The sequence below is a fragment of the Onychomys torridus genome, chromosome 16, assembly GCF_903995425.1.
Source record: "Onychomys torridus chromosome 16, mOncTor1.1, whole genome shotgun sequence".
NCBI lineage: Eukaryota > Metazoa > Chordata > Mammalia > Rodentia > Cricetidae > Onychomys > Onychomys torridus.
In genome coordinates, this window is record NC_050458.1 from 67,282,903 (window position 1) to 67,310,854 (window position 27,952).

Here is a 27,952-nt window from a genome sequence, read left to right on the forward strand (position 1 = left end):
CCGCTAGCGGGGCCCCCCTCGCCTTCCCGCCCGCCCCTATTGTTCCGCCCCCGGCCTCCCGCCCTTCCCCTTCCCGCCCGCTCCCCTTTTCCCCTCAGTCGACTCGCGCCTCCAGGTAAGCTTAAAAATTTCTCCTCCGTCCCCGACCGTAGCTTCTGTTTCCACTCATGTCATCTTTCTTGGAGCACTCCGGTCGTAGTCTGGAGCCTCGGCCTTTCGTAGTCCCGCTTGAGCGTCCACTACTTCTCTCTTCCTGGCCGTCCATTCACGCGAGGCCCTGGCTCTGGCGCGGCCTAGTAGGCCTCGCGCAAAGCCTGCCCCCCTCCCCCCCGCCTTTTCCCGGTGGCGGCTGCGCAGGAGTCAGGGAGGGCGCGCGCGCGGCAGGGGGGGCGGCGGCGGATTTGTTGGTTGAGGGGGGTGGGGGAGGCGATGGCCGGCTCGCTGGCCGGGCGGGTGAGCGCGGCTCCCCGCGGGGGTCAGGCGCTGGCGCAGCCACACGAGGAGGCGCTACTTGCCCGGCCCCTCCCCCTGGGTCGCAGCGCCCCCCCCTGACCGGACCGTTTATTTCCTCCCCCTTCTAGTCAAGGGAAGGGGGGGCTTATTTTTCCTTCTTTAAGTGGGAAATGCTTGGATGACCGGGGCGGGGGCGGGGAGTGGGGGGCTGCAGAGTTAAAGGGTAGGCGGACTCCCAGTTACCGAGGTACTCTGACGTTCTCTCGGGTAACGAATTTTGAAATTACAAAATGCCTGCCGCTATAAACCAGACCGAGCTATTTATAGAGGGGTAATTGACTGCAGGATTAGCAGCTGGATTCCCGGGATGGGGTACACTTAGCTTGACCTACTCAGGAGAGGAAGAGACAGAGGTTTCTCGGATTAGAGGGCTTGGAGTTTAAAAAAAAAAAAAATGCATCTTCGTGTTTTACTTAAATGATTTTGTAGATAGGTTTTCTGTTTTCTTGCCCCTTTGAACTTCTATTACTGTATTTGAAAAATGATTAATACATTTGAATAGTGATACGGGATTAAAGCTACCAGTTTTATACCGTATATTTGAGGGGGAAATTAGTCTTACAGTCCTAATCGGTAAGCATTGTCTTTCCATAAATGAGATGTTGATTTGTGAGATTTTTGACAGCAAGTAACTGGGAGTAGGGGACTGCTGTGCTTTGGGATGCATTTATATAATCAGTTACATCCTGAAGTAACCAGAAGACACTTAGCATGTACTGAGTGGTATGACAGCTACTTTTTAAAGTGCTTTAAAAATGTTTAGGACTTGAGATGCAGAGGCAGATGGGTCTTCGAGTTTTGGAGGCCAACCTGGTGTTAATAGACAGTTCATTCGGGCTTGAGCTACATAGTGCGAACCTGTCTGAAAAAAAAAAAAACACCAACAAAAAACTTAAGATCATGGGGGATTGTATATACACAACAAAGTGAAAACTGGTGTTTTGAAGGGACAAAATTAAGAGAAATCATAGGTATTGATTTGAAGGGATGAATACATGACATGCTATTGGAGAAATTTCAGGACTATTGAAAACTTGAGACTTTTGAAACTATTAGTGTTTGGTACTAAATGAGAAGGTTATTAAAGGCAAAAACATCAAATCCAAATTTTCAGAGTTGTTTTAGAGGATGAGTACACAGGCCATCCTGGTAATCTGTCACTGATTTTTTTTTTTTTTTTTTTTTTTTCCGGTTTTTCGAGACAGGGTTTCTCTGTGTAACTTTGCGCCTTTCCTGGCACTCACTTGGTAGCCCAGGCTGGCCTCGAACTCACAGAGATCCGCTTGCCACTGCCTCCCAAGTGCTGGGATTAAACACTGCTTCTTGAAAGCAAATATGAAGTAAAATTTGACTATCAGTTTCATTTTTATTGTTGTATTTGAAAGAAAATTTGAGTTTTAAAAGATTTTGGAAGTGTGTGAGTCTGAACGACTTTAATCCCAGCACTCAGGAGGCAGAGCCAGGTGGATCTTTGTGAGTTTGAGGCCAGCCTGGTCTACAGAGTGAGATCCAGGACAGGCTCCAAAGCTACACAGAGACACCCTGTCTTAAAAAAAAAAAAAAAAAAAAAAAAAAAGTGTGTGGTAGTCAGAGTTTCAAAGTTAACATTCAAGGACAAGGAACATTTCTCAAATTGATTAGAGAGAAAGAATAAAGAGTTGAGATGTGCAGAATCAAATTTCAAAGGAGGAATATGGAATCCCATCAGTTGTGGAATGTATCTTGTATAATGCTGTTTTTCAGTGAGACTCCTGTACTAAATTATTTTCCTTGTTATTTTGTGACTGTCCCAATGTGTAGTCCTGGCAGCTGACTTGGCTCTCAATACCTTGCTCAAGGTGGCCTTGAATTTACAACAATCTTGTCAGAACCTCAAAGTGCTGAGATTATATAGTAATGTACCACCATGCACAGATCTGAATGAAATAATTTTAAAATCATTTGGCATCATCCATGAACATTTGAGATTTAGAAATTATCAACACTAAGAAAATTTACATATATATTCTACCTTCACTTCCAACTGCTGCCCAGTAGGAAGCAAGTTGAATTTGTTCTCACAGTAGTAAAGTTTGTCCAGCTGTTCTTGAATCCGTTTCAAAACATACTTAGCTGAAGTACAACTTCGTGCACTTAAGCAGTTCCCTTAGAACCATTGCCAGAGAAAGGAAGTAATCTTTCTCATCCTAATCATCAGTGAAAACCCTACCATTAATGAGCAAACTGGAAACAAAACCTGATCTGTGTTATGCAGTTGTGCTGGATGTGTTTACAAGTCTGATAGGCTAACACTTAAGGAAAAAGGAAGAGTCAGTTAGATAAAAGTGGAAATGTCAAAGTGAAAATAACTGGAAAAGAATTACTTTTTATTCCTCCCCCCTTCTTATTTTGGACATTCTTACATTTCAGTTTTGGCTTTCACTCCCACCAGTGACCAAAGACTTGACCACTCAAAGTCCAGCTCCCTGTAACTACTAGACATGGACACCGGTGTGATTGAAGGTGGATTAAATGTCACTCTCACCATCAGGCTGCTTATGCACGGAAAGGTATGCACCAGCTTGGAAAATTGGGTCATAGTAGCTGCTACTGGAGGGGCCAGGAAAAGCAGACAAGCATCTTGGAGCTCGTCAGATTAGCACTGTGGGACATCTGGCTTTAGCACTCTTCTCTAATGGAGTGTGGTGAAAAAAATGGACAGCTTTTACTAGGAAGCCTCAGTGAACAAGAGAGACTTAACAAGCAGTTGAAGCCAAAAAACAGTCCTTGCTGGCTGGTAAAACATTCTGATGTATGTTGTTGTAGCCTATAATTTCAGGAAGGAAGATTTGGTTTTGTTTTTTATTTTGGTGGTATGGGAGATTAAACTGAGGACATCTAGTTAAATACTACCATTGATTTATATCCTCAGGCCTTATTTTGCATATTACACAGGTATGGTATTTAATCACTGATAATTCTCAATTCTTGGGTAGCTTCAGTATGAAATTTTGTGCAAGGAAATGAATAAGCGCCTCTCCCCATGAATCTTAAGATCTTTTTATTTCTTTGGGTTGGTAATTAACATAGCGGTTGGTCAGCTTAGAATTTTCTTTTCATATTGATGAACACTGAATTTCCTGTTACCAATACTTAGTTTTCTTCATTGCAGGAAGTTGGCAGTATCATTGGAAAGGTAAGAGTGTTTCATGTCAACACTAATTACTATTTAGTCAGTCTGGGCTGAAATAGTTGGAGCTCATGCTTGACTTTTCCTCTTACAGAAAGGAGAATCTGTTAAGAAGATGCGCGAGGAGGTAAGTTAAAAGGAACATTGGGATTTGCTAACCTTGGAAAGCCCTGAAAAAGTGCTGTATGAGAGAAGCAGGGTAGAGCTCAAAGGGGGAAACATTTTCTGGTTAATTTGTAATGACAAATAGTATGATAGGAAAGGAGTTTTGTGAAAAGTCCCCAAAACAGAAGATACAGTGAGTTGTTGGAGGACAAGTGGAGCAGTATTTCAAATTCTCTTTTATGTAGGCAGCTTCTTGCCGTTGTTATCTAGGACAGGCTAGCCTGTACAACTTGAGTTCTTTTTATCTATTAAAACTACTACTTGTGTTTTTTTCTTTCTTTCTTTTATTTATCCAGAGTGGTGCACGTATCAACATCTCAGAAGGGAATTGTCCTGAGAGAATTATCACTTTGGCTGGACCGACTAATGCCATCTTCAAAGCCTTTGCTATGATCATTGACAAACTGGAAGAGGTTTGTTGTTCTTTTAGGATTGCCTCTCCTGCCCCATACCAGACGTAAAACAAAACCAAGGTCAAGAGTTAAATAATTGAGCTATACCCTCAGCCACTGCCTTTTTTTTTTAATGTATAATTTATTTATTTTTCTATGTTCATTGATGTTTTGCCCAAGTTTACGTTTGTGTGAGGGTATCGGAAGCCTTGTAGCTGGAGTTACAGATAAGGTGTGAGCTGTCAATGTGGGCTCTGGGAATTGAACCGGGGTCCTCTGGAAGAGTAGCCAGTGCTCTTAACTGCTGAGCCATCTCTCCAGCCTCCCTCCCCCTTTGGAGGATTTTATTTTGGTATTTTTATTTATTGAGATAAGTGTCTAATTTTGTAAATCTGGCACTACCAGTGGCCAAGAGGCCGTTCAGCACTGAGTCACCTTCCTGAGTATTGGGATTATATAGAAGTGTGTATCACCCTTTCCCCCTGTGTCATTTAGAATTTTCCCACTAATTGAAGGTGTGCCTTTGCTTCCTTGATGGTTTTACAGCTGAATGAACTTAATGTGGTTTTTATTAGGGTCCTGCCAAACACTGGTACATTTTGATTTTAAACAGGCAGATACAGTTAATATTGTATTAAAAGTTTGAGGTAAAGCCCTAGGTTTCTTTTTTTTTCCCCCTTGGTTTTTCGAGACAGGGTTTCACCGAGTAGTTTTGGTGCCTGTCCTGGATCTCACTCTGTAGACCAGGCTGGCCTTGAACTCACAGAGACCCACTTGGCTCTGCCTCCTGTGTGCTGGGTTAAAGGTGTGCACCACCGCTGCCTGGCCAAGCCCTAGGTTTCTAAAAGCAAAATAAGGATTACTGATTTTGTTAGAAGGAAGTTCTTTTTCCTTACCAACCCTCGGGCTGAACAGCTCCTATCCTAGGACATGTGTCAGCTTTACCCTCCTTCTCCTTGGCCGCTTCATTGCCCATTTGATACCATAGGCAGAAGAGTGCTGTGTGGTTGGTACTTAATGCTCCTTGAAATCTTACCCTTGCCCAGGTTAGAAATGTTATATTTTGAACTGCAGCACCCTGCTCTGTTACTCCAGAATTGGCAGCTTAAAAGAATGTTTAAAAATACATGCTATTATTCCTGGTTGGGGATTTAGCTCAGTGGTAGAGTGCTTGCCTAGCAGGCACAAAGCCCAGGGTTCAGTCCTCAGCTCTGGAAAATAAAAATAAAAAAAAAAAAAAAAATGAAAAAAAATGTGCTATCATTCTTTTTGTTTGTTTGTTTGTTTTTCGAGACAGGGTTTCTCTGTAGCTTTGCGCTTTTCCTGGAACTCACTTGGTAGCCCAGGCTGGCCTGGAACTCACAAAGATCCCGAGTGCTGGGATTAAAGGCGTGCGCCACCACTACCCGTGCTATTATTCTTAAAGTAATAGGCTCTTACCTTGGAGTGGTGACCAGTGACCAAGCTCTGGCTTAATATTTGAGGAAAAAAAAAAGATTCTTGACTTCATAGGCTTGTATAAAAATTAGCAATATATACACTTCATTGGTACATGTAGATTAAACAGAGAAGTGCCTTTTTAAAAAATTATATTTTATGCATTAGTGCTCTGCATGTATACTTGCATGCTAGAAGAGAGATCAGATTCTATTGTAGATGGTTTTGAGTCATTGTGTAGTTGCTGGGAATTGAACTCGGGACCTCTGGAAGAGCAGCCAGTAACCCCTGAGATTTAGAGCCCCTGATAAGTGTCTTAACTCACTGATTTCATCAGAAAGCTAAATTGCTTCATGTACATAGTGAGTTCTAGGCCAGCCTGGACTACATAGTGAGACCCTGTTTTTATTTATAGAAATTTTGAAGCTAGGTGGTGGTGATGCGCCATTAATCCCAGCACAGGAGGCAGAAGTAGGCGAATCTCTTGAGTTCGAGGCCAGCCTCAGAGTGAGTTCCAGGACAGCCAGGGCTACACACAGAAACTGTCTCAAAAAGTATTTTTAAAAGTGAATAGGGGTTGGGGATTTAACCAGTGGTAGAGTGCTAGCCTAGCAAGTGCAAGGCCCTGGGTTCGATCCTCAGCTCTGAAAAAAAAAGTGAATAAATTAATTTGGGGGGGGTTGGTGAGCTGCCTCAGCAGGTAAAGGCACTTGCCCCCACTCCTGGTAGTATTGGTTTAGTCCCTGGGACCCACATTGTGGAAGGAGAGAACCAATTTCCACAACCTGTTCTCTGACCTACACATACACACTCACTGTAAACTAAAGGTGATAACAATAGATAATCCTGTGTGTGTAGATAATACAGTGTATTGGGAAGCCTTTGATCAATACAGGGCTTTTGTTTTGATTTGTTTGCTTGAGTAGAACCAAAGAACCGTGCTTATTATGGACAGGTTCTTGTGTTTTTTAGACAGAGTTTTTTCTCTGTGTAACAGCCCTGGCTGTCCTGGAACTTGCTCTGTAGACCAGGCTGGCCTCAAACTCAGAGATCCGCCTGCCTCTGTTCCCCAGCGCTGAGATTAAAGGCCTGCACTACAATGCCTGGCAAAGTATGGACGACTCCTATAATTGGTCTCTTGCCAACCCCCAAATGCCATTTCAAAGCATTTTAGATAAAGTACTTTGTTTCATTGTTTTTCCTTCTTTTTTTTTTTTTTTTGTTTTTTTTGTTTTTTGGTTTTTTTGGTTTTTTGAGACAGTGCTTATTATGGACAGGTTCTTTTTTTGTGTTTTTGAGACAGTTTTTTCTCTGTATAATAGCCCTGCCTGTCCTGGAACTTACTTGGTAGCCCAGGCTGGCCTCTAACTCACAGAGATCCACCTGGCTCTGCCTCCCGAGTGCTGGGATTAAAGGCATGCGCCACCACTGCCTGGCCGTTTCATTGTTTTTATAGTGCTTTATATTTATATTTTCAATGAATAAAATGGCTGTGGGAGAAGTTGAAATCTGAGATTGGGTATACCCCATGGCAGAGTGTTTGGTAAGCATATAGGATAGCTCTGAAAAAAACAAAATACAGAACTTAACTCATTTTAACTTTCTAGTATTGATTTTGTAAGAGGACATTCAGTTTGAATGTGGTTGCATTATTTCATGTATTCATATATGATTTAATTTTGACAGTTTCTCCCTCTTGCCTTTTGGGTATATGTATATGCATGTGAGTGTGATTGTGCACGCTGTGGGGCCAAAGAAAGGACATCAGATTCTCTTCTAGCATTCTTCCTTACAGCTTTGATATATGGTCTCTCACTGAACTAGAATCCTGTCAGCTTTCCAGTTTCTTGGATACTTCTGTTTCAATACCCAGTGGTGGGATTACAGGCATGCACAGCCATACCCAGTATTTTATGTGGGTGCTGGGGATCTGAACTGATTCGGGTCCTTATTGTTCCTACAGCAAGCTTTCTTTACTAGTGAGCCATCGTCCCAGTCCCTTTGATTTCATGCATGCTAGACAGATAATTTCCCACTAAGTTACATTTGTAATCCTAATGGAAGGAAGGACAGCTTGGCTTGTTAAAAGTGTTGCTTTTCTCTTTACCTTTGTGGTGAATTAAAATAGGGTTATGGTTGCTTCTGCAGTTCTTTTTCTGTTTTGTGTTGCTGCAAGGGATCCATACCAGGTTAAGCATTATACCAATGACAAGTTCCTCAGTCCTGTTTGATTTGGAAGGATGGGTGAACATGGTCTCCTACTGGCCTGTAACTCTGGCTTTTACTTACCTTTTCTTTCTGAGTGCTGGATTATAGGCAGTGCTACCACATTGGGCTCAGAAATTGTGATCTCCACTTAGTTATGATACATGTGTATGTCCTTACTCTCAACTGTATTTATATGCTTATTTATCTTTTTGGTGTTCTGAGCAATTTTCTTTTCTTTTTTTTTTTTTACAGGACATAAGCAGCTCTATGACCAATAGCACAGCTGCCAGTAGACCCCCAGTTACCTTACGGCTGGTGGTCCCTGCTAGTCAATGTGGGTCTCTCATTGGAAAAGGGGGTTGCAAGATCAAGGAAATAAGAGAGGTTAGTGTTACCCCCCCCATGTCTGTTAACTTTTTTTTTTTTTTTTTAAGCCTTGTTTTGCCTATTTAGACAAGGATATCTATAAGAGCCTCCAGCTTCTGTCTCCTGAATGGGTGCATCATCATACCTATACCAGATTATGTTATAACTAGAAAAAGTTAGCATTTGATATGAAGATTTAAGCTGGGCTTGGTGGTGGTTCAGGTCTGTAATCTAGGCTACATAGGAGACTGCAAGTTCAGGTCTTATCTTTGCTGTAAATCCAAGGCCAGCTTACTGGGGCAATTTAGAAGAGACTATCTAAAATATACAAAATAGAACCAAGTATGATGGTGCTTGCCTTTTAATCCCAGCATTTGGGAATCAGAGGCAGAAGGGTCTGCTTGAAGTCAGCTTGATCAACATATTAAGTTCCAGGCCAGCCTGGGATACATGTTTAAAAAAAAAAAAAAAAAAAAAAAAAAGTGGGGTTGGAGAGATGGCTCAGAGGTTCAGAGCACTGACTGCTCTCCCAGAGGTCCTGAGTTCAATTCCCAGGAACCACATGGTGGCTCACAACCATCTGTAATGAGATCTGGCGCCCTCTTCTGACCTGCAGGGATACATTCAAATAGAACACTGCAAACATAATAAATAAATATTAAAAAAAAAAGTGGGACTAAGAAGGGGTGTTTAGATTTGGGTCTAGTGGTACAGTAGTAGTTGCTTATCATGTCTGGCCCTAGGTTTAATCCCTGATACTGATTCCCCCATCATGATTATCAGTCCATGAGGACTGTATGTGATAATTTTTTTTTTTTGTGATAATGTTTTTAGAAAACGTAATTCTTACATTTCACTTTTGTGGTGTTCAAGGTAGATAGATACACAGGGCCTCACAAATTCTAGGTGGATATTGTCCAATTGAGCTACTCTCCTTATTTCTTTGTTTTGTTTTTTTCAAGACAGGGTTTCTCTGTGTAGTTTTGAAGCCTGTCCTGGAACTCACTCTGTAGACCAGGCTGGCCTCAGACTCACAGAGATCCTCCTGCCTCTACTTGCTGAGTGCTGGTATTAAAGTCATGTGCCACCATCAGCTGGCACCCCCATTTTTTAACATAGTAACTTATGTTACTAGCCTGGAACTTCTAAATTTACTAGTAATCTTGCCTCAGCTTCCCAAGTACCTTGGACTACATACAGCCTTTACCTGGTTCAGTAATGAGTCAGAATATGAGAGTGTTAATTAGAATTTCTAACTTTTTGCACATAGTTACCATTTTAATTTTTGGGTTTTTTTTGTGTGTGTGTGTGTGTGTGTGTGTGTGTGTGTGTGTGTGTGTGTGTGTGGTGGGGAGGGAGTTTTGAGACAGTGCTTCTCTGTATATCCCTGGCTGTCCTGGAACTTAATCTAGCTTTGAACTCAAGGAGATCTGTCTGCCACTGCCTCCCTGGTGCTGGTATTAAGGAGTGTGCCACCACTGCCCAGCATTTCTTCGTTTTGTGCTTGAAAGCACTTTTATAGACTGAGCCATTTTCCTTAGGCTTCCCCCCACCCCATTACTTGTATTTAGTACATAAGTTCGCATGCAAGCATATTGGTCAGAGGACATGAGGTGAGGTCTCAGTTCTTTTATTCTGCCCTGTGGGTTCACTGGGATAGGTTGGTAGATTTTGTGGCAATTGCCTTTACCTACTGAACCATTAAACTTCTTTTTTAAATATAGATTTATTTATTTATTTATTATTTATTTTTTTGAGGCAGTGTTCCTGGAACTCTGTAGACAAGGCTGACCTCGAATTTAGACCTTCCTGCTTCTGCCTCCTGAGTGTTGGGATTAAAGTCATAATCCACTGAGTCTGGGTTGTAGACTTATTTTAATTATGTGTATACGTCTCTGTATGACTATTTGCATGAAAGTGCAGGTGCCCTGTAGCCTAGAAGACAGTTCTGGATTCCCTGGGGCTGGAGTTAGTTTCAGGTGGTTGTGAATAGACTGATATGGGTGCTAGGAACTGAGTTCAGATTATCTGTAAGAACAATAGAAGCTGTAAACAGCAGAGCCATTTCTCTAGTCATGAAATAATAATAATGAAAAAAGATTCATAAGTATGAGGTTTTTGCTTGCATGTATGTATGTGCACCACATATGTGACAATTGTCAGCGGAATTCAGAAGAGAGTAGAGTCTCCTTAAATGGAGTTACAGATGGTTGTGACTGACATGGTGATGAGAACTGAATCCAGGTCCTCAGAAAGAGCAATAGATGCTCCTAACCATTCAGCCATTTTTTCTAGCCCCTTAAAACAATAATAGAGTTTTCCAGTCTAGGTCTTACGTGTATCTCTGGCTGTCTTGGAACTCACTCTGTAGACCAGGCTGGTCTTTTTTTTTTTTTTTTTTTTTTTAATTTATTTATTTATTATGTATGCAGAATAGGGTGCCAAATCTCATTACAGATGGTTGTGAGCCACCATGTGGTTGCTGGGAATTGAACTCAGGACCTCTGCTAGAACAGTCAGTGCTCTTAACCTCTGCGCTATCTCTCCAGCCCCCATGCTGGTCTTGGTTTGTTTTTTTTTTTTCTTTCTCCCCCCCCCCCCCCCCCAAGGGTTTCTCACTCTGTAGACCAGGCTGGCCTCCCGAGTGCTGGGATTAAAGGTGTGAGCCGCTACCACTGCCTGGCCTCAGGCTGGTCTTGAAGTCAGATTCACCTGCCTCTGCTAGTACTAAAGGTGTACACAGCTATACCTGGCTAAAACAATTTTTAAATCACATTTTATCCATTTGTGTTTGAATATCTTCATGTGTGCTTTTAGAGGACAACTTGTTCGTCTTGGTTCTCTTTTTCTACCAAGTGAGTAGGATTGATTTTAGGTTGTTAGGCTTCGTTGGCAGCAGGCAATTTTGCCTCCTGAGCTGTCTTGCTGGCCTTTTCCTTTTTTTTCTTTTAAACAGTCTATATTTCCCATTTCTTTATCAACTTTTTCTTTCTTTTTGTTGGTGGGGGGTGCTCTTGAGACAGAATTTCTGTGTGTAATTGGCTCTGCTGAAACTCTGTAGATCAGTCTGGTCTTGAATTCAGAGATCTGTGTACCTCTGCCTCCCAAGTACTGGGATTAAAGGAGTATACCACCAACATCTGGCTTTTTTTTAAATCCCCCCCCCCAATAATTTTATGTATTGGCCTGAAGGTATATCTGAATGAGGGAGCCAGATTCCTTAGAGTGGAGTTACAGACAGTTGTGAGTTGCCATGTGGGTGCTAGGACTTGAACCCGGTTCCAGTAGAAGAGCAGACAGTGCTCTCAATCTCTAAGCCATCTCTCTAGTTCCCACCTGGCTTCTTTATCAACTTTTCATGAAGTTTTTTCATGTCTAAATGAAATGTTACTAAATAGTTCCAAAAGGGAAACTAGTTGGAATTTTTTGAGTCTTTATACAGGATGGTTAGGAATTTTAGTTGCAGAGGCATGTGTTTTTGTAGGTCATGGGAAGTGGTTTTGGTTTAAGTTTTTTTAGTGTCTTGCTGTATCCCAGGCTGGCCACAAACATGTCAGATGGTTCTTCTGTTTTATCTTCAGAGACAGGTATGAGCAGCCAGTTTGAGGTTTTGTTTTGATGATATATTTTAAATACTTGGAATGGTGCCTGACACAGAATAGGATTGATGAAAATATTTGTTCAATAAGAATATGAAAGGTGAATGTATTTGTGAGGATTTTGTTTGGCCTACAAAGCTGTCATTATTAGGTAAGAGGAAATTGTTTCAAAGGGACTTTTTCCTGAGTGCAAGTTAAATGTAGGTCATTACTCAGTTTTATTCTTGTCTTTCAGGGGTAATTTATTTTTAACTTTAGTAAGCAGTTGTGTCTGGAATAAGGGAAGAATGGGAAAAGAGAAAGAAAGGGGGTTAATAAGTATCCATTGAACATCACATTCTAAAGTTGCTGTTGTGAAGATTTTAAGAACATAGTTTTTCTCTGATTTTTAATTTCCTTTTACCTTAAAGAGTACAGGGGCTCAGGTCCAGGTGGCAGGGGATATGCTCCCCAACTCAACTGAGCGGGCAATCACTATTGCTGGCATTCCGCAATCCATCATTGAGTGTGTCAAACAGATCTGCGTAGTCATGTTGGAGGTAAGCCCTCAGGCTCATGCTGGAGGTGGGGCTGATTCTGGGGACAGGAAGTGATCTCAATTTAGTGAGACTAGAATTAGGTAAAGCTGATGGGCTATCAGTGGGGGTGGGTAAGAAGTTCTCTTGAGTTCACACTTTCCAAGTTTTGACTTTTCTGAGCAAAAACAGGATCTATAAAGTAGTCTTGTGGTTTGGGACAATTCTAGTATCATGAGTAGGGTAAGATAGACTACAAGGAATTTGGGTTTCTGAAACGCTAACTGACCCTTTGAATTGCTTGACATTGACACGTTCTTTTATTTTTCATTTTGAAACAGGACATAGTCAAAACAATAGCTATGTATCATAGAAAAAGTATCAATGGTGGTGTGTCTGAGTGAATTATAAAGTCCTGCTATATATTCTGTTGCAAAAAAAATAGAAATTAAGGGAAATTAAATTTGTTTTGAGTTACATGGAGTTAAATCAGAAAGGAAAATGATCTTGCTTGTGTCTTTGAACCATATATAACATTTGGAAATTTCATATCAAACTTTGGTTTTATTATTTATACAAAAAATGTGAGGTCCTAAAAATTATCAGCTAAAGTATATCTACAGATTGTGTGTGAGTGAAATTTATTTACAAGTGTGGAAATCATGACTAAAATTATGTCAGGACATCTTTGGAGAGAATTAGTATGAGCCATAATTCATAAAGGTTTTTTGTTGCTTTAAAGACTAATAATATTAGATATTTGAGATTATGTCTAATCATGTACAACTTATAATCGAGGGGATGGAAATATTTTTTATTTAACTGACCTGTGTGTGCTATAGCCACACAGCTGAAGCAGCTTTGAAACCTTATCTCTTTTTGTTTTTTTCCCCTCTGACTCTCTCCCAGTCCCCCCCGAAGGGCGTGACCATCCCGTACCGGCCCAAGCCCTCGAGTTCTCCAGTCATCTTTGCAGGTGGTCAGGTAAGAGAATTCTTATTGGTGGGCTAGAATGAACAAAGATTATATTTTAAATATCTATTTTGCCAGCAGCACACCGAGCTACTTTGCATGCTTGCTAAAAACCTGTACTTTTGGCCATAGTTTGATTTGCTTTTTTTTTCTTTTTTTTTCCCTCTTTGTACTGGAGAAAATTTTGAATGCCAAGACTCTTTTTTTTTTTTTTTTTTAAAGCAGGCAGTGGAAGTTTTGTAGACACTCAGAAGAGTAATTGATTTGGTAATTTAAGGTGGTTTGGGTTAGAGTTAAATTCCTTCAGTGTCATCTCTTCCTATATCACCCTCCCATCCATGCTTTTGTATGTGTGGGATGTGAGAGGTCTGAGTAAAGATAGCAAAGAAGTTGGACCTCTGGAGATTCTGGATGGTAGTCTCCAATGGCATGGGGTGGTAGGGTCCTGAATTTGTGAGTGTCCTACAAACTTTCCCTCCCCTTCCCCTCCCCTCCCTACTCCTACCCTTTCACCCCCAAACTCCAGTGTGTTATCCCTCAGACTCTTAACCTCATAAACACTGGTGTGAAACCCCATGGCATAATCGAAATCAACTGGAGTAAGAGGAGCATACAAGGATAGGATGGGGAGAGCATGCTGGGCTCAAGTATGAGAACACCACCAGATCTTCCTCACCAACTTATAAACCATTTATCTTTGACACATGGTTTATTCTAAAGTTAGGGCTGTGTGAGAAGACCACTGATAATGTCATGGTACTAGTGTATTTTGGTGGTTAGTATTTACTTTGAGTAATAGGCTTTTAGAATACTAGAATTCAGGTTGAAATAGTCACCTTCATTTTGGCAGGTGAAGGTACGTTGCTTAAAGTACCTTTCCCACTTGGGACTGTCCTATTTAAAAACATCTATATTTAACTATTAAATTTTATTTGTATTTGGTCTGAAAGCCATTTGAGAGGGGAAAGTATCAACTTGGAGTCCATCTCACATTTTTATTGAATAATAAAAGTGAACAAGTTAATGTTTTGCTGAGAGCTTTCACAAGTAGTTATATTTCAGTGTTATCTTGAAGTGTTAGAACTTTGTTTTCATATTAGCTTTGTTTAAACAGGTTTGTCACAGGGCTTTCAATACAAATAGTTGGGCAGGATAAGCAACAGCTTAGTCATTGTAGCCAGAAGGGTTAGTCTCTAGAGTTCTCCCTTTTCCCATGGAACCCTAGGTTCCCCAGGGCTGTGTCACCATCCTCTACTGCAGTGTCTCCTTCCTTCTCCTCTTTGTTCCTCGTCACTCCTCCCTTTCAACCTCTGTTTTCTCTCCTTCCCTCCCTTCCTCCCCTTACTCAGTTAACTGCCATCTAAAAGCTTGCAGCTTCTTTCCATGAGTTGCCCTGTCATGGGTCATTCCCAAGGGCCTTTTTATAAATGGACCAGTTCATACAGTGTCCACAGATTGACCTCTGTCTTTTGTGGCAAAGTGGGTTCTGTAGGGTTCAACTTCGTCCTACAGTGACCACGACCTGGCATCAGCTCTGTTTCCTCACCCCTCACCTTACTGAAAAGAATCCAATTGTGCAGTGTCATCTGCCACTAGGTAACCTTTTTTTTCTTTTTTTTTAAATTCACTGATTACAGCTCGTTTCAAATCTGTGTTGTGAGCTCCCTTTTAAGGGGAAAAAAAAATAAACACTTTTTTTTTTTTTTTTTTTTTTTTTTTTTTTTGGTGTGATTTCATGCTGGTGACAAGGTGCCGGATTGACAGCCCTGGAGACTGAAACCCTCTATTTATCCACAGGACAGGTACAGCACAGGCAGCGACAGTGCGAGCTTTCCCCACACCACCCCGTCCATGTGCCTCAACCCTGACCTGGAGGGACCACCTCTAGAGGTGAGAGGGGATGTTCAGTCTCCAAGGCTCATTCAATCCTTCCGCCTCAGCCGAGACTGCCAACACACGGGGGGCAAGTGGCGCTGGTGATTTTTGTGCTGTGGACACCACCTGTCCACGGGGACCTGGACTGACTTCCCCACCTCATTTCACACAGGCCGTGTAGCCCACCAGATGGTAACACCAACCTTTTTTTTTTTTTTTTTTTAAATTTTTTTTTGGTTGTTGTTCAATCCCCCTTTTCCCTCTCCCACTCCTCCCATCCCATTTTCACCTTCCCACCCCCACCTGGATGTGCTTTTGGGGGTACTGGCCACTGTGACTGTGAGAGACTCCACATTCTTTTAAGTAACCAGCCACTCCTTCCTTCCATCCCTTCTTTTTTTCCTTTCCTCTTTGACCTCCCTCCCCCTCCCCATTACCTTAAAGACCCTGCTCCCTTTTGGGAGGATATGGTGTGGGGAGGAGGGCATAGTGGGAGCTGCAAGTGCCTTTATGCAGGTTGGGGGAGGGGAGACAGGACTAGCAAATTGGTCCCTCCCCCCCAAGTGCTTCTGTGGTCATATCCCTAGTGTTAGAGACCTAGCTAGCTTCTAGTGAACTTAAGGTCTTAGGCAATGTTTGAATACATGTGGTGCAGGTTTGTGTAGATATAAATCATTCATATTAGCACAATTTATCTTGAACACATGGGGTGGAGGGATTGGTCAGTTGAGTCATTGCTTTTATTTCATTTTCCATACATTTGTTAAAAAACAGATATGTGTATTTTGCCTTAATCAAAGAAAACTTGTATACCCTTTTAAGAGGATCCCTGGAATAAAGTTACTGTATTTAGGGTTCAAAGAAGGCCAGCTCAGGTCTGACCATTTGTAAGATTCCCTCTACTGCCTCAATCTGCCTCCCCTTCTCTAGTTCAACTCTGGCTTCCTGGCTAGTTGAAAACTTGTCGTCCCCACCACACTGGGTGGCTGTCCGTGATTGGTTTTTAATAGGAATTGTTTTCCTCCTTTTGTAGGCCTATACCATTCAAGGACAGTATGCCATTCCACAGCCAGATGTAAGTTTTGATTTCACTTCTTGTTTGAAAAACTCCCTCTCCATCCAGAATTGTCTTGACTCCTTTCTCCCTAGTAGACAGGAGTAAGTTGGGTCTTGAACATTTGTAGTGTTACAAGGTGAACCACACATGATCAACTTGTTTGCCTTTGACTGTAACCCCTAGAAATGATCAGATTATTAGTTTCTTTCCCATGTTTCAGATTACTCTAAAAGAAATGTTCCATGTTGCACTATTAATATCTTGGGCCAGTTCAAACTGTCAGTAAAGTGTGCTTTCCATTGGGGTAGTGGGAGGTTGGGTTTGCCTTTAGGCACTCCTTAGTCTGAGGTTACAAATTAGAAAAGTCATTGAGGTGTTATTTACATAGGGAAGCTAGAAAACTGATGGTTGGAATTCAATTCAAACTTTATTAAGAACCTCCTACTTAAAAGTACTGGTATTTAGATTTTTGTCCAATGACATTTTTTTCTGCATGCTTCTTTGATCCTTACAAAAATCCTTTCAGGTGCTGAGATTAGACTTGGAAAGTTGAGTTTGGTTCTTGGTCAGTGGTAGCCCCTAGGAGAGGTGTGAAGTAGACTGGAAGAGGGATTATTTTGTTACCACCTAGGACAGTTATCTATGTGTATTACAAATAAGATAGTTGGGAAAATATTTGTTGGGGATGAAGCCCAGTTTGGTTTCTTGTTAAGCTTCTCTCCTCCTTGCAGTCTCCCTGCCCCCCTCGTCTCCTTCCCTTTTCCCAGTTCTGGTGGACCCTGCATGGTGTGTTTCCCCTAGCACCACTGCAGTTTGTTTATCTAGCCTGTCTGTGCTTGTCCCTGGGGAACCTTTGGCAATGGCTGCGTACACCTTCATTAAACAGTCCACAGGGAATGGTCATTGGGATGGTGTTACTGCTTTCTTTTTCATATACCCCAAATGCATTCATTCTTGTATACTGACATCCTTTCTATTTCTAACCCTTACCTATCATACTCTGCCTTTCCTTTGGATTGTACTGTAAGCCCCAATCTTATCCTATGTTACAGTTGGAATAATAGAGTCAACTTTGGGAGTCAGAAGCTGTGTACATTTTCACATCTGGATGTGCTTAAGTGCTGACTAGGTTACCCTTTTAATGCTAGTCTCTCCTGTTTTCCTTCCTGTAGTTGACCAAGCTGCACCAGTTGGCAATGCAACAGTCTCATTTTCCCATGACCCATGGCAACACCGGATTCAGTGGTATGGATATCTTAGTGTTTATTTTTGTAAGGTGTAGTACAAGATAGAGGCCAGTCCCAAGGTCTCAGCTTGACAAGTGTTTAAAACAAACTTCATTGTCATCCAGCATCTGCTGGTATAAACTTGATCTACTATGGCTAAAGGAGGTAATGTGTTTGTTAACAAGATTTTCATTTGGGGTGAGTTAATTACAAAAGAATAAAAAGCCCTGGAAGATTTGGGGTGAGGTCTGGGGATGCTCGTCAGGAAAGGGGTAGGCTGATATTTCTAGTAACCCTTCCTGATAGTGGCCACCTTGATCTGATTAGCATCCCCTTTCTCTCCACCAGGTGTTCACAAGACTTGGGTAGAGACAATCCATTTGTTCCAAATTATATAGTGTATTTTTGTTTTTGTTTTGTTTTGGGGCTTTTTTTTTTTTTCTGTATAAGGAATAACTTGTCCGATAGGGTTAGAATGAGACCACCAAACTCATTTTCACTTGTATCTTAACAGGCATTGAATCCAGCTCTCCAGAGGTGAAAGGCTATTGGGGTAATGATTAAAAAAAAAATCTGTAGTATTCTACTGTTATATTAATAAACTGGTGGGAGTCTTGTTTCACTGCCCATGAACCATACCAGCAACATGCATATGGCAGAGAGGAGCTGAGAGAGCAAAGGGGTGGGCATGGTGCCCCTGAGGGTCCCTTGATGGATCTGGCCAACCACCTTCTAAAAATGTAGTTGAGAGCAGGACTAGAACTGTAAAAGGGTTAGCCAGTTGGAATGGCCTGATGTTCATATAGATGGGTAGGGTGTTTATGATGGGATTTTTTTTTTCTTTTTCTTTTTTTCTTTGGAAAACCAAATAAAAGCCAGAACAATTAGAACAAAAGACAGAATAAATCTGGAGAAATAAACTCCCTTCAAACTGATTGCCATGTTATCTATGTGATCTTTAAGTCTAGCTTGGTAGCATAGAGGTGGAGGGTGTTACTCTGATACAGGTATAATAAAAGCAACTCTATGTGCCAAGAGTCTGATACCCGGTGACAGTAATGAAATTGGCACTGATCCTAGTGAGCATTGGATGAAATAAAATCAGGACACAGCAGTAATCTGAATCAGAACAAGGCAGATGACTAGAAGCTTTGGGGTTTAGAGTTTGCTCCTGTTTAAGAATGCCACACTCTTTGCCCCTTGTTTTCTCCCTACCTGCTAGTCTGGGCTTTGCAGGAAATGGCATGAAATCAGCTCTTCTGATTGTATAGAAGAATCTTTCCAGCATTATTTCAGTACCCGCTCCCATCTTTCCTACTTGGAGGCTTCAGAGTTAGTGATGAACCCCAACAGCCAATGCTGTGTTTCCAGTTTATTTCCTCTTATTTAATGTACAAATCACTGATTCTGAATTCTGTGCATTAAACTTTCTTGCTCTTTTCTGTCTTTTAGCAGGTTTGGATGCATCTGCTCAAACTACTTCTCATGAACTCACCATTCCAAACGATGTAAGTATAAAGTATGTTAGAATTCTGAGGGAAACCTTGCTAGAGAGAGTTGATAGAATTAACTATTACAGTTTTCAAATGCAGAACCTCTTAATATCCTGTAGAAATTATTTGCCTTTCTTTTAAAGCATCTAGAGACCTGTTTCCCCCAAAAGAGCATCCAATTTAACTTTGTGCTTTGGGAGGAGGAGGGATGATGTCAGTATGAATTCATGAATTTTGATGGCCCAACACTTGTTTATTCCTGGCTATCTCCTTAGATTCATTATCAGTATTGTTCTGGTTAGTTTTCTTTGGAGTGGAGGCAGTACTAAGGGGAAAGAAACAAACTAGTGGTTGGGCTGAGATATTGGCTTGGAGTTGACCTTAATTTGTAGTTAATCACATGATTGGTTCAGGAATTGAAGTATACCAGGAGATCACAGAGTGCAGTTTTAGGTACAAAGTGTAGAAATTGGTTGGTATGTAGACTTGTGTGTACCTGTTCAACTCTTAATTTGGTGTGCTTTTTTGTTGTTTGTTTCTCAAGTTAATTGGCTGCATAATCGGGCGTCAGGGCGCCAAAATCAATGAGATCCGTCAGATGTCTGGGGCGCAGATCAAAATTGCAAACCCAGTGGAAGGATCTACTGATAGGCAGGTCACCATCACTGGATCTGCTGCCAGCATTAGCCTGGCTCAGTATCTAATCAATGTCAGGTAAGTTAGACCTATCTTTTGCTTCATTAGTGCCAACACAGTGGTGAGGAAGGGAGGTTGTTGCCATCTAGAAATAAGTGGGTTTACTTGAGGTGGATACAGATTGCAGGAGTTACACCCCCCCCCTTTTTCCCCTTGAGCTCTGCTTCTGTCTTTAGCAGAGAAAAATAGCCAGATGGGTTTTATAGATTGCTTGCTTTTTGCTTTTGATTTTTTGTACAGTGGAAAGGGTGGCAGTATATGTTTTTGCTGAATAGGACAGTGCCCTAGCAATAACAGATACACTGAAACACAGTAATGTTGTATTTTACTTGTTTCACACATCATGTAGACAGGTCATTTCTTTTATGGACTTGGAGTCCAAAGCACCTTGAATTTTAGGGATAATGAGGCATATAAATAGCTTCTTGGAGGTAGCTGTTACCATTTATTCTGCAAACATATTTCTCAGGTGACAAGTGTGTACCATCATTTGTGGGGAAACAAGAAGCTCAGGCTCCAGATACTGCAGGCATGTTTTTATCTCCCTATTCATGGGTCCTGTTGCTGCACTTTCAGTTGTGGGGCAATTGTGTGTAGTCAAATGAGCATCCTATTGGGTGTTTTCTTTCCTTAGCTCTGCCTCAGTCATATTGTTAATAGCCCATTTCCAAAGGGACTTAGTCTATCGTTTTATGGGAAGACGGCTTTCTCTGTCTTGTATTTATTCTCTTTCACATTCAAATTATCAGTTCTTGAATCTAGTACTCTAGAAAGGAATTCATGAATATGAAGTCTATATTCATGTTATACATGTGCCTATGTATTTATACCAACCAGAGTTTTCAACCCTAGATGAAAACATTGTCAATTCCCCTTGAGCCACTGCAGTTCTTCCTATTGGGAAGAACTATGTCTATACATACTTTGTCTTACTACCACACCGAGTTTTTATGTTGAGTGAAATGGTAGTAATCTTATAGACCCTGTTAAAGACTTTTGTTTCTAATTCCCATTGGAGGGAAATTTTATATGGCAAAAACAATGCTTTTGGAATCTAGAAATTGTTAACTTCTGCTTTGGGTAAGCTTACTTTGAATGAAATAGTTCAAATTACAACTTTAAATTTGACCTTTCTGACTGGTGTCTTTAATAAATTCATGTCTACATTGTAAGGAAGCAGAACTTCACTACTTGAAGTAACTGCAGAATTGTTTTAAAATGGTGAGTGAAACTATCTGAACTATGGATTTGGATCAGAACTTTTTTTTGGGGGGGGTTTTCGAGACAGGGTTTCTCTGTGTAGCTTTGCGCCTTTCCTGGAACTTGCTCTGTAGCCCAGGCTGGCCTCGAACTCACAGAGATCCATCTGCCTCTGCCTCACCAGTGCCAGGACATGCACAAATTTTATTTATTTATTTAACCTTGTCTTGGCTCAGTTTGAATGAAAAAAAAAACCCAACTGATTTTATTTGTTGTCATCATTGCCTCCAAAACATTTCTGGCAGGCCCGCCGAGCTTTCTCTATAAGGTTCTTTGTCTTTGTGGCTCATTGCTGTGATGACTCCTTACTGACTGAAATGGCCCTGAACAAACTAGACAGAATGGAGTTAGGAGGTTTCCTGCCCTTGGAAGTGGCCATGTGGGAGTTTGTCTCATCTCAGCAAAGATCTGATCCTGGTTTAGATACGGACTATGTGGCAGTCATTATTTTTGTTTTTAAACACAAAGGATGTTAGTACTTGAGTTTCTCCATCTTTAAAGTCTAGGAATGATCATTTAAAATGAAGAGACAATTTCCACCAGAAAAGTTTCCCTGAATCTTATCCATGTTTGTTTTTAGCTTTTTTTTTTTTTTTTATAAAAATGCTACATTCTTTGAAGTTAGCCTAGGCAGTGACCTGCTTTGGACTCTGCCTCCTTCCATTGTAATATTTGGGTTCATTTGCTATGAAGATATAAATAGGCTTTAATATTTAATAACTACAGAAAAAATGCTCTTTTTAGGCATGCATGGTGATTCTTATCAGTAATCCTAGCAATGAGGAGGCTGAGACAAGAGGCTCTAGTTCCAATCTGGGCTACACAGGAAGACCCTATTTGAAATTTTTTCAGTAGCTGCAATGTAACATTTCTTAAATAATTGTTGAATAATTGCTCCTTTACTTAAACTGAAAACTAGTAATTTGATTTTTTTGTTTACAAAGTTAACTCTTTGAAATTAGTCTTTTTTTTTTTTTTTAAATAAAAACACTTAGTTCTTTGTGTATGTTAGGTAATTCCCAGCCATCTTGGTCTTTTCTTTTGAAAGAGGGTCTTAAAGTTGCCCCTTAAACTCACTATGTAGCCCAGCCAGGCGTGGCCTTCTGATGGTTTCCCCCAGCCTCCATTGTTAGCTGTGCCACCAGGCCTGGCCACTTGATTCTGGTTTCTGGGTTGGGTCAGTAGGTCACACCTGGAAGTATGTGCTCTATACGATTCCTTTTCTCAGTCTTGCCAGCTGGGTCTTTACCAGTTTTTAAATAGCAATGTATGTGGGAGGGAAGGTGACGTACTACTATTTAAAGGGTGGGCCACAGACTACAAAGAGTTCAGTGTAATTGATACTAGATTGCCTAGTTGGCAGCCAAAGGCTCTTACTGATAGAACTGAAGCGGATTTGTCCTGTACTTTGTCCCTATTGTGGTCTTCCCTTCCACCCACCCTTTTTTTGTTCCTTTTTTCCTCTGTTACAGTTTAGAAAACGCTAAACCCTCCTCCCAGGCAGCCTCCGTCACGATCCCTGATCACCTCAGCATCAACCTCTCTCAACCCTCCACCCCTTCTTCTTCTTCTTCCTCCTCCACCACCACCCCCTCGCTCGCCACAGCGGGGACTTCCGACGCACCCTCCAGCCTCCCCAACCCTCTTCCGACCGCCCCTTGTGTCTCCAGTCTGCTTGGCATGAAACCCATCCCTCTCCTGGCTCTAAATGTTGTGTCTGCTGCTAAGGGTTCCGGGGCTTCAGCTACCACCACCACCACCTCTACTGTGCCATGTGTAACTAACAAACTGAAAGGCGAGAAACAGAGATTCTCTCCCTACTGAGTGCATATCTTGGCACCTCGTCAAATGTTGGTTCATTTTGTTTTTCTTTGTTAACATTGATAAGAACCAAACTATTGTGAGCTTGTGACCATTTTCTTTTTACTACTTTGGGGGATGACTGGGTGGGGGTGGGGATGGGTAATTCTTGTTTAGGTTTAGGTCTTTACAGCCAGTGCCTGTTTCAGAGTCTGACTTGTTGATTGAAATCTTTATCTGGAGCCACAGTTCTTTCTCTCTCTCACTCTGTTACACTTTTTTGTAGCTTTATTCTGCCTTGCAATATATAAACAATGTGTTAGGCTCTGTGTTGATGAATAAAAGCTTCTCCGTTAATCCTTTCCTTTTTTTTTTTTTTTTTTTTTTTTTTTAAACCTTTAAATGATTTAATGGTTAAGCTGTCAGCTGGCCTTCTTGGCCAGATCTGTGTCTCTAGTTATAATAAAGTTGCCACAGTAAGAACCATAGCTCACCGTGTGATGTGACGGGTGAAGGGGTGGGAATTTGTGATCTGTGCCTTGTAGGCTTGGATGGCTTGTGCAGCCTACTTGGGCCTTTTTGTATCCCACATGAATTTTGTAACCCTTTGTCCATATTCCCAAATAGAAGGAAGGTCCTAAAGTAGTTTCAGTACTGATGAGTCTTCATGATTGCCCAGAAGCTTTTAGTCTAGAACAGCTTTCTTTACACTGATAACATCAGTCAGTAACAAGGGTGTCCTTCCTTACCTAGCTCTTTTCCTCTGGTGAGTGGTTATTTCAAAGGCATACATAGAATTTACTTCTGTACCCATAATGGTCCATGGTCAGTGTCAAAAGTTAGGTAGCTTTTGTCTATATTTCTTTAATGGGTTCATTAAATATCCTTCTGATATTAGGAAGGACTAACATCTGAGTGTGTTGAATAGTCATTCTAATTCAACTAATTCATGGGCAAGTTTGTTTATCTTCTATTTCCTGCCTACCCTTCTCTCTCATTATAAACACTATCACGAGTGAGGGATAATATGCTTGGATTTGAATGATTCTGTATCTGGAAAAAGAAGCCCCAAGAGAATATAAACTTCATGACATAGGTGATTAGCCAGGACTAATTGTGCTGTGCTTTTACACAGTGGTCTGCTTAGTTCCTGATGTTTACCCTCTCCTTTTTTACTGGGACTTGATCCCAAGACCTCCTATGGTGTGGTTTACCAGAGGTAAATTCCAACCGTTTTGTTTTAAAGATTCATTTATTTATTATACAGTGTATCCCCACAGGCCAGAAGAGGGCACCAGATCTTATTACAGATGGTTGTGAGCCACCATGTGGTTGCTGGGAATTGAACTCAGGACCTTTGGAAGAACAAGCAGCACTCTTAACCTCTGAGCCATCTCTCCAGCCCCTTGTTTTATTTTGTTTTAATCAAAATGAGCTACAGGTCTTTTCCACAAAAGAGAAAAATGATGTGCTAGGGCTGAGGATTCCAGCATAGGCCGTGGTAGGATATTTGCTGGACCCTGGGTTTGTTCTCTATCACTAAAGAACAAAAAGGAAGAGAAACGTATTTCATATAGTGAAATCATATTTGATCTTTCCCAACATCCTTAGAGTAAAATTGAACATCGATAACATCGGAAAGACATTGCTGCTCATGCTTATTACCTCTCAGTGTCTAGTGTAATTGTGCTGCTTTATTCCAGATTGGCCTTACACATTTGTGTTCACCATAACCCAGATCTGGGTCTGGGTGTTAGCTATGTCCTATGTGTTGTGGTTCAACTATTTCTCTAGTTGAAATTTACCATGCTGTTGTTAACTGTCTCCATAGGGATTTCATTTTTTACTTTATCTTGTCTGTTGGAAGGCCTCTCTTTTTTTTTTTTTTTTTTTTTTGGTTTTTCGAGACAGGGTTTCTCTGGGTAGCTTTGCGCCTTTCCTGGAACTCACTTGGTAGCCCAGGCTGGCCTCGAACTCACAGAGATCCCCCTGCCTCTACCTCCCAAGTGCTGGGATTAAAGGCGTGTGCCACCACCGCCCAGGAGGCCTCTTTTTGAGACAGGGTTTTTCTCTGTAACAGCCCCTGGAACTGGCTCACACTCTGTAGACCAGGCTGGCCTTGAGCTCACAGACATCTGCCTGCATCTAAGTGCTGGGATTAAAGGCATGTGTCACCAGCACTGGACTACTGGAAGGCTCTTTAATAAATATCTCTGATAAAGAGTTGCTGGGATGGAATCCAGATGTTCAAGGGGCTTGACTACCATGAGTCAGATGTGTTTCTGTCCAGATTTTCCTTCTGTGCCTCATTCACTGTTTCTTGCTCTTTAAAGTTTTGCTTAGGCTTCCTAGTGAATAGTGGACAGTTCTTAAGCTGTTTATATGGCCCCAGTGCTACCACCCTGAATGGTGGGTTTGTTTTTGTTTTTGTTAACATACTATATTTAAACTAACCACTACCTTTGAACCTTTGTTTCTACTGAGTACTGTCATTCAGAGCTTAGTTTTTCACTTATTTGTATGAGTGTTTTATGTGGGTATGCCTGTGCACTATGTGTGTGCAGGGGTCTCAGAGGCCTGAAAAATGTCATATTCATGGGACTTGGGTACCCGACATTTGTGAACCAAATTCAGGTTCCCTGCAAGAGGAGCAAGCACTTCTACCTGTGAGCCGTCTCTTGAGTCCCTGAAGCTCCTTGTTTACCTTACCCCAGGGTCATCCTATTTTGATTTGAGATTGTCAAGAATCTGTGTGTGTGTGTCTGTCTGTCTGTCTCCGTCTGTCCGTCCTTGTGTGCGCAGGTGCATTTGTGCCATAGTGGACAGGTGCAGATTATTGCCTTCCACTCTGTTTCAGAAGGTATTGTTGATGAGAGCTGACTTTCCACCTTCTAGGGATTCTTCTTTCTTTCTCTGGTTCTCATCTGTAGGTGTGCTGAGCCTACATAGAGATGCACTGGACTGTCTGCTGTGTCTGTTTTAACAAGTCAGGTTTTTATGCTTGTATGACACTGTATCCACTGAGCCATCTCCACAGCCCATGTATTCCTGTTTTGTGTGTGTAAATCATGTGGATGCATGTGGACATGTATGCAGGTGTATGGAGGCCAAGACATGTTTATTTTCCTTATTCTCCAATTTATTTTTTGAGATGAGATCTTTGAACTTGTGGCTCACTGATTTGGCTAGACTATCTACCTAGAAAGCATCACAGATGTGTCTTCCTCTCTACCTCCCCAGCACTGGTATTACGGCTGGCATTTGTTTCCTTGGGAGCTAGTTTCTCACTGCTTGATCAGGGAACACACTTAGCCATCTCTAGCCCCTCTACTACTTTTTCTTTTTGTTCTTTTGAGACAGGGTTTCTCTGTGTAGTATTGGTGCCTGGCCTGATCTTGCTCTGTAAACCAGGCTGGCCTCGAACTCACAGAGATCTCCCTGGCTCTGCCTCCTGAGCGCTGGGATTAAAGGCATGAGCCACTGCCATTCTGTTCTCTTTTTTCAAAGAATGCAATATTTCCCTTCATGCTGAATTGCACCTATGAATGTACTAAGCAGGCCTGACTCCGTAGCATCAGAGTTCTCACCTCTGTAATGTTTAGGCATATTCAGGGTAGTAAAGTAGACGGAGAAATCATTTCTGACTTTAAAGAAAACATAATGTTTAATTGAAGGATGACCTTTCTGGTTATTGGGAGAACCCCCTCCCTCTATGAACATATATTAGTGCACACAGTGATAACTCAAACACCACAAATACATGTCAGTTCTCTCTTAAAAGATGTTAAGCTTATGATATGGAACTGAGACTAAACCATTAGTTATCTTCAAAATGAGGTATTTTGCTGCCTACCTAATTTCAGTGAAATGTACTGGATGCCTTTCCCTCAAAGTTTAATTGGTCTCAGGACCCAGATGACCCATTTATAACAGTAAAGGCACTGTAGCTAGGTATGGTTACAAGGAGAATTTGGCACAGTAAGACGACTTTTGGTTTTGAAGAGTGAGCTAAGGAACTGAAGCCTGCTGCTTGTTTTCTTGTTCATTTCTGTACTGAAATGAGAGCTTGAAAACAATAATTGAATTTTTCACTGCCGTTTCTATAGTTGGTTCCTCCCTTTAACATCCGTTAATATTTAAATTTAGGTAATGTCTTCAAATGTGCTCCCAATACAAAATAATTCCTTCACGTTGATAGAGCTATATAGGCTGTAAACACATGATAGTATTAACTTTCTGAAGGTTCATGTTCTCCCCAGACTTGTATTTGTGTCTGAAGGAGGTCAGGGAAACCATAAAACAGCAGCTTCTTGTCCTCCCAACTGTGGGGAGTGGTGTATCTCTAGAAACACTTCCATTTCCAAAGTATAAAACATGAAGAGACTGTCACCAACATGACATGCTTTGTTAAATCTCTCCTGAGAATGCCTCAGGAAGTTTGGTTGTACTGGTATTATATACTCACACACACAACAGATGATAATACTAGTTAATTTAAGAAACCTTGAAATGCCCTGTTAGTAAACTTCTGGTGTAACTGGGTAAACTGACTTACTCTTGTTTCTGTTTTACAGGCTTTCCTCGGAGACAGGTGGCATGGGGAGCAGCTAGAACAGTGCAGATTCATCCATAATCCTCCCTTTCTGCTGTTCACCACCACCCATGATCCATCTGTGTAGTTTCTGAACAGTCAGCGATTCCAGGTTTTAAATAGTTTGTAAATTTTCAGTTTCTACACACTTTATCATCCACTCATGATTTTTTAATTAAAAACGTTTTAATTCCTTTCTCTGTTCAGCAGTTATGCTGAGATATCCATATTTAGTTTTATAAGCTTCTCCCCTTTTTTCCATTTTTTTTTTTTTGGGTTTTTTTTGGCTCATGAATTTTTGTTTGTCATGGAAATGTAAGAGTGGAATATTAATACATTTCAGTTTAGTTCTGTAATGTCAGGAATTTTTCAAAAAAAAAAAATTAAAAGATGGACTGGAGCTTTTTCTTTGTGAATAGAAACTGGATGCCACAGTGACTTATGTGGGTGTTATTCCTGTCTTGATGTTATTTTTATACCTTTAAACCTTCACAGAACCCTGGTTGGGTTTCAATAGAATTAAGATATTTTCTTCTGTTTTACCACTCCATGTTTTTTTTGTTGTTATTTTGCTTTTTTAATTGCCCTTGATCTTTCCTCGCCATGATTTTGGGTGGC

The 27,952-nt window shown here is 41.2% G+C and overlaps 1 protein-coding gene across 18 annotated transcripts; it reads left to right on the top strand.

The window, feature by feature from the left end:
* The first annotated feature begins 42 nt into the window (after nt 1-42).
* Pcbp2 (poly(rC) binding protein 2) lies at nt 43-27,879 on the top strand. Of its 18 annotated transcripts, none has more exons than XM_036207883.1 (15): nt 43-115; nt 2,923-3,062; nt 3,665-3,688; nt 3,777-3,809; nt 4,144-4,260; nt 8,137-8,268; nt 12,260-12,388; nt 13,262-13,348; nt 15,134-15,226; nt 16,245-16,286; nt 17,441-17,513; nt 18,009-18,047; nt 18,947-19,002; nt 19,532-19,701; nt 27,318-27,879. In XM_036207883.1, the coding sequence occupies exons 2-15, from the start codon at nt 2,994-2,996 to the stop codon at nt 27,352-27,354; spliced, it is 1,101 nt and encodes a 366-aa protein (XP_036063776.1). In that variant the 5' UTR covers nt 43-115; nt 2,923-2,993; the 3' UTR covers nt 27,355-27,879. The 18 variants fall into 18 exon arrangements, with proteins under 18 accessions (XP_036063776.1, XP_036063777.1, XP_036063778.1 ...); XM_036207884.1 differs by having other exon boundaries at nt 18,950-19,002; XM_036207885.1 differs by having other exon boundaries at nt 13,274-13,348.
* Nucleotides 27,880-27,952: the final 73 nt, after the last annotated feature.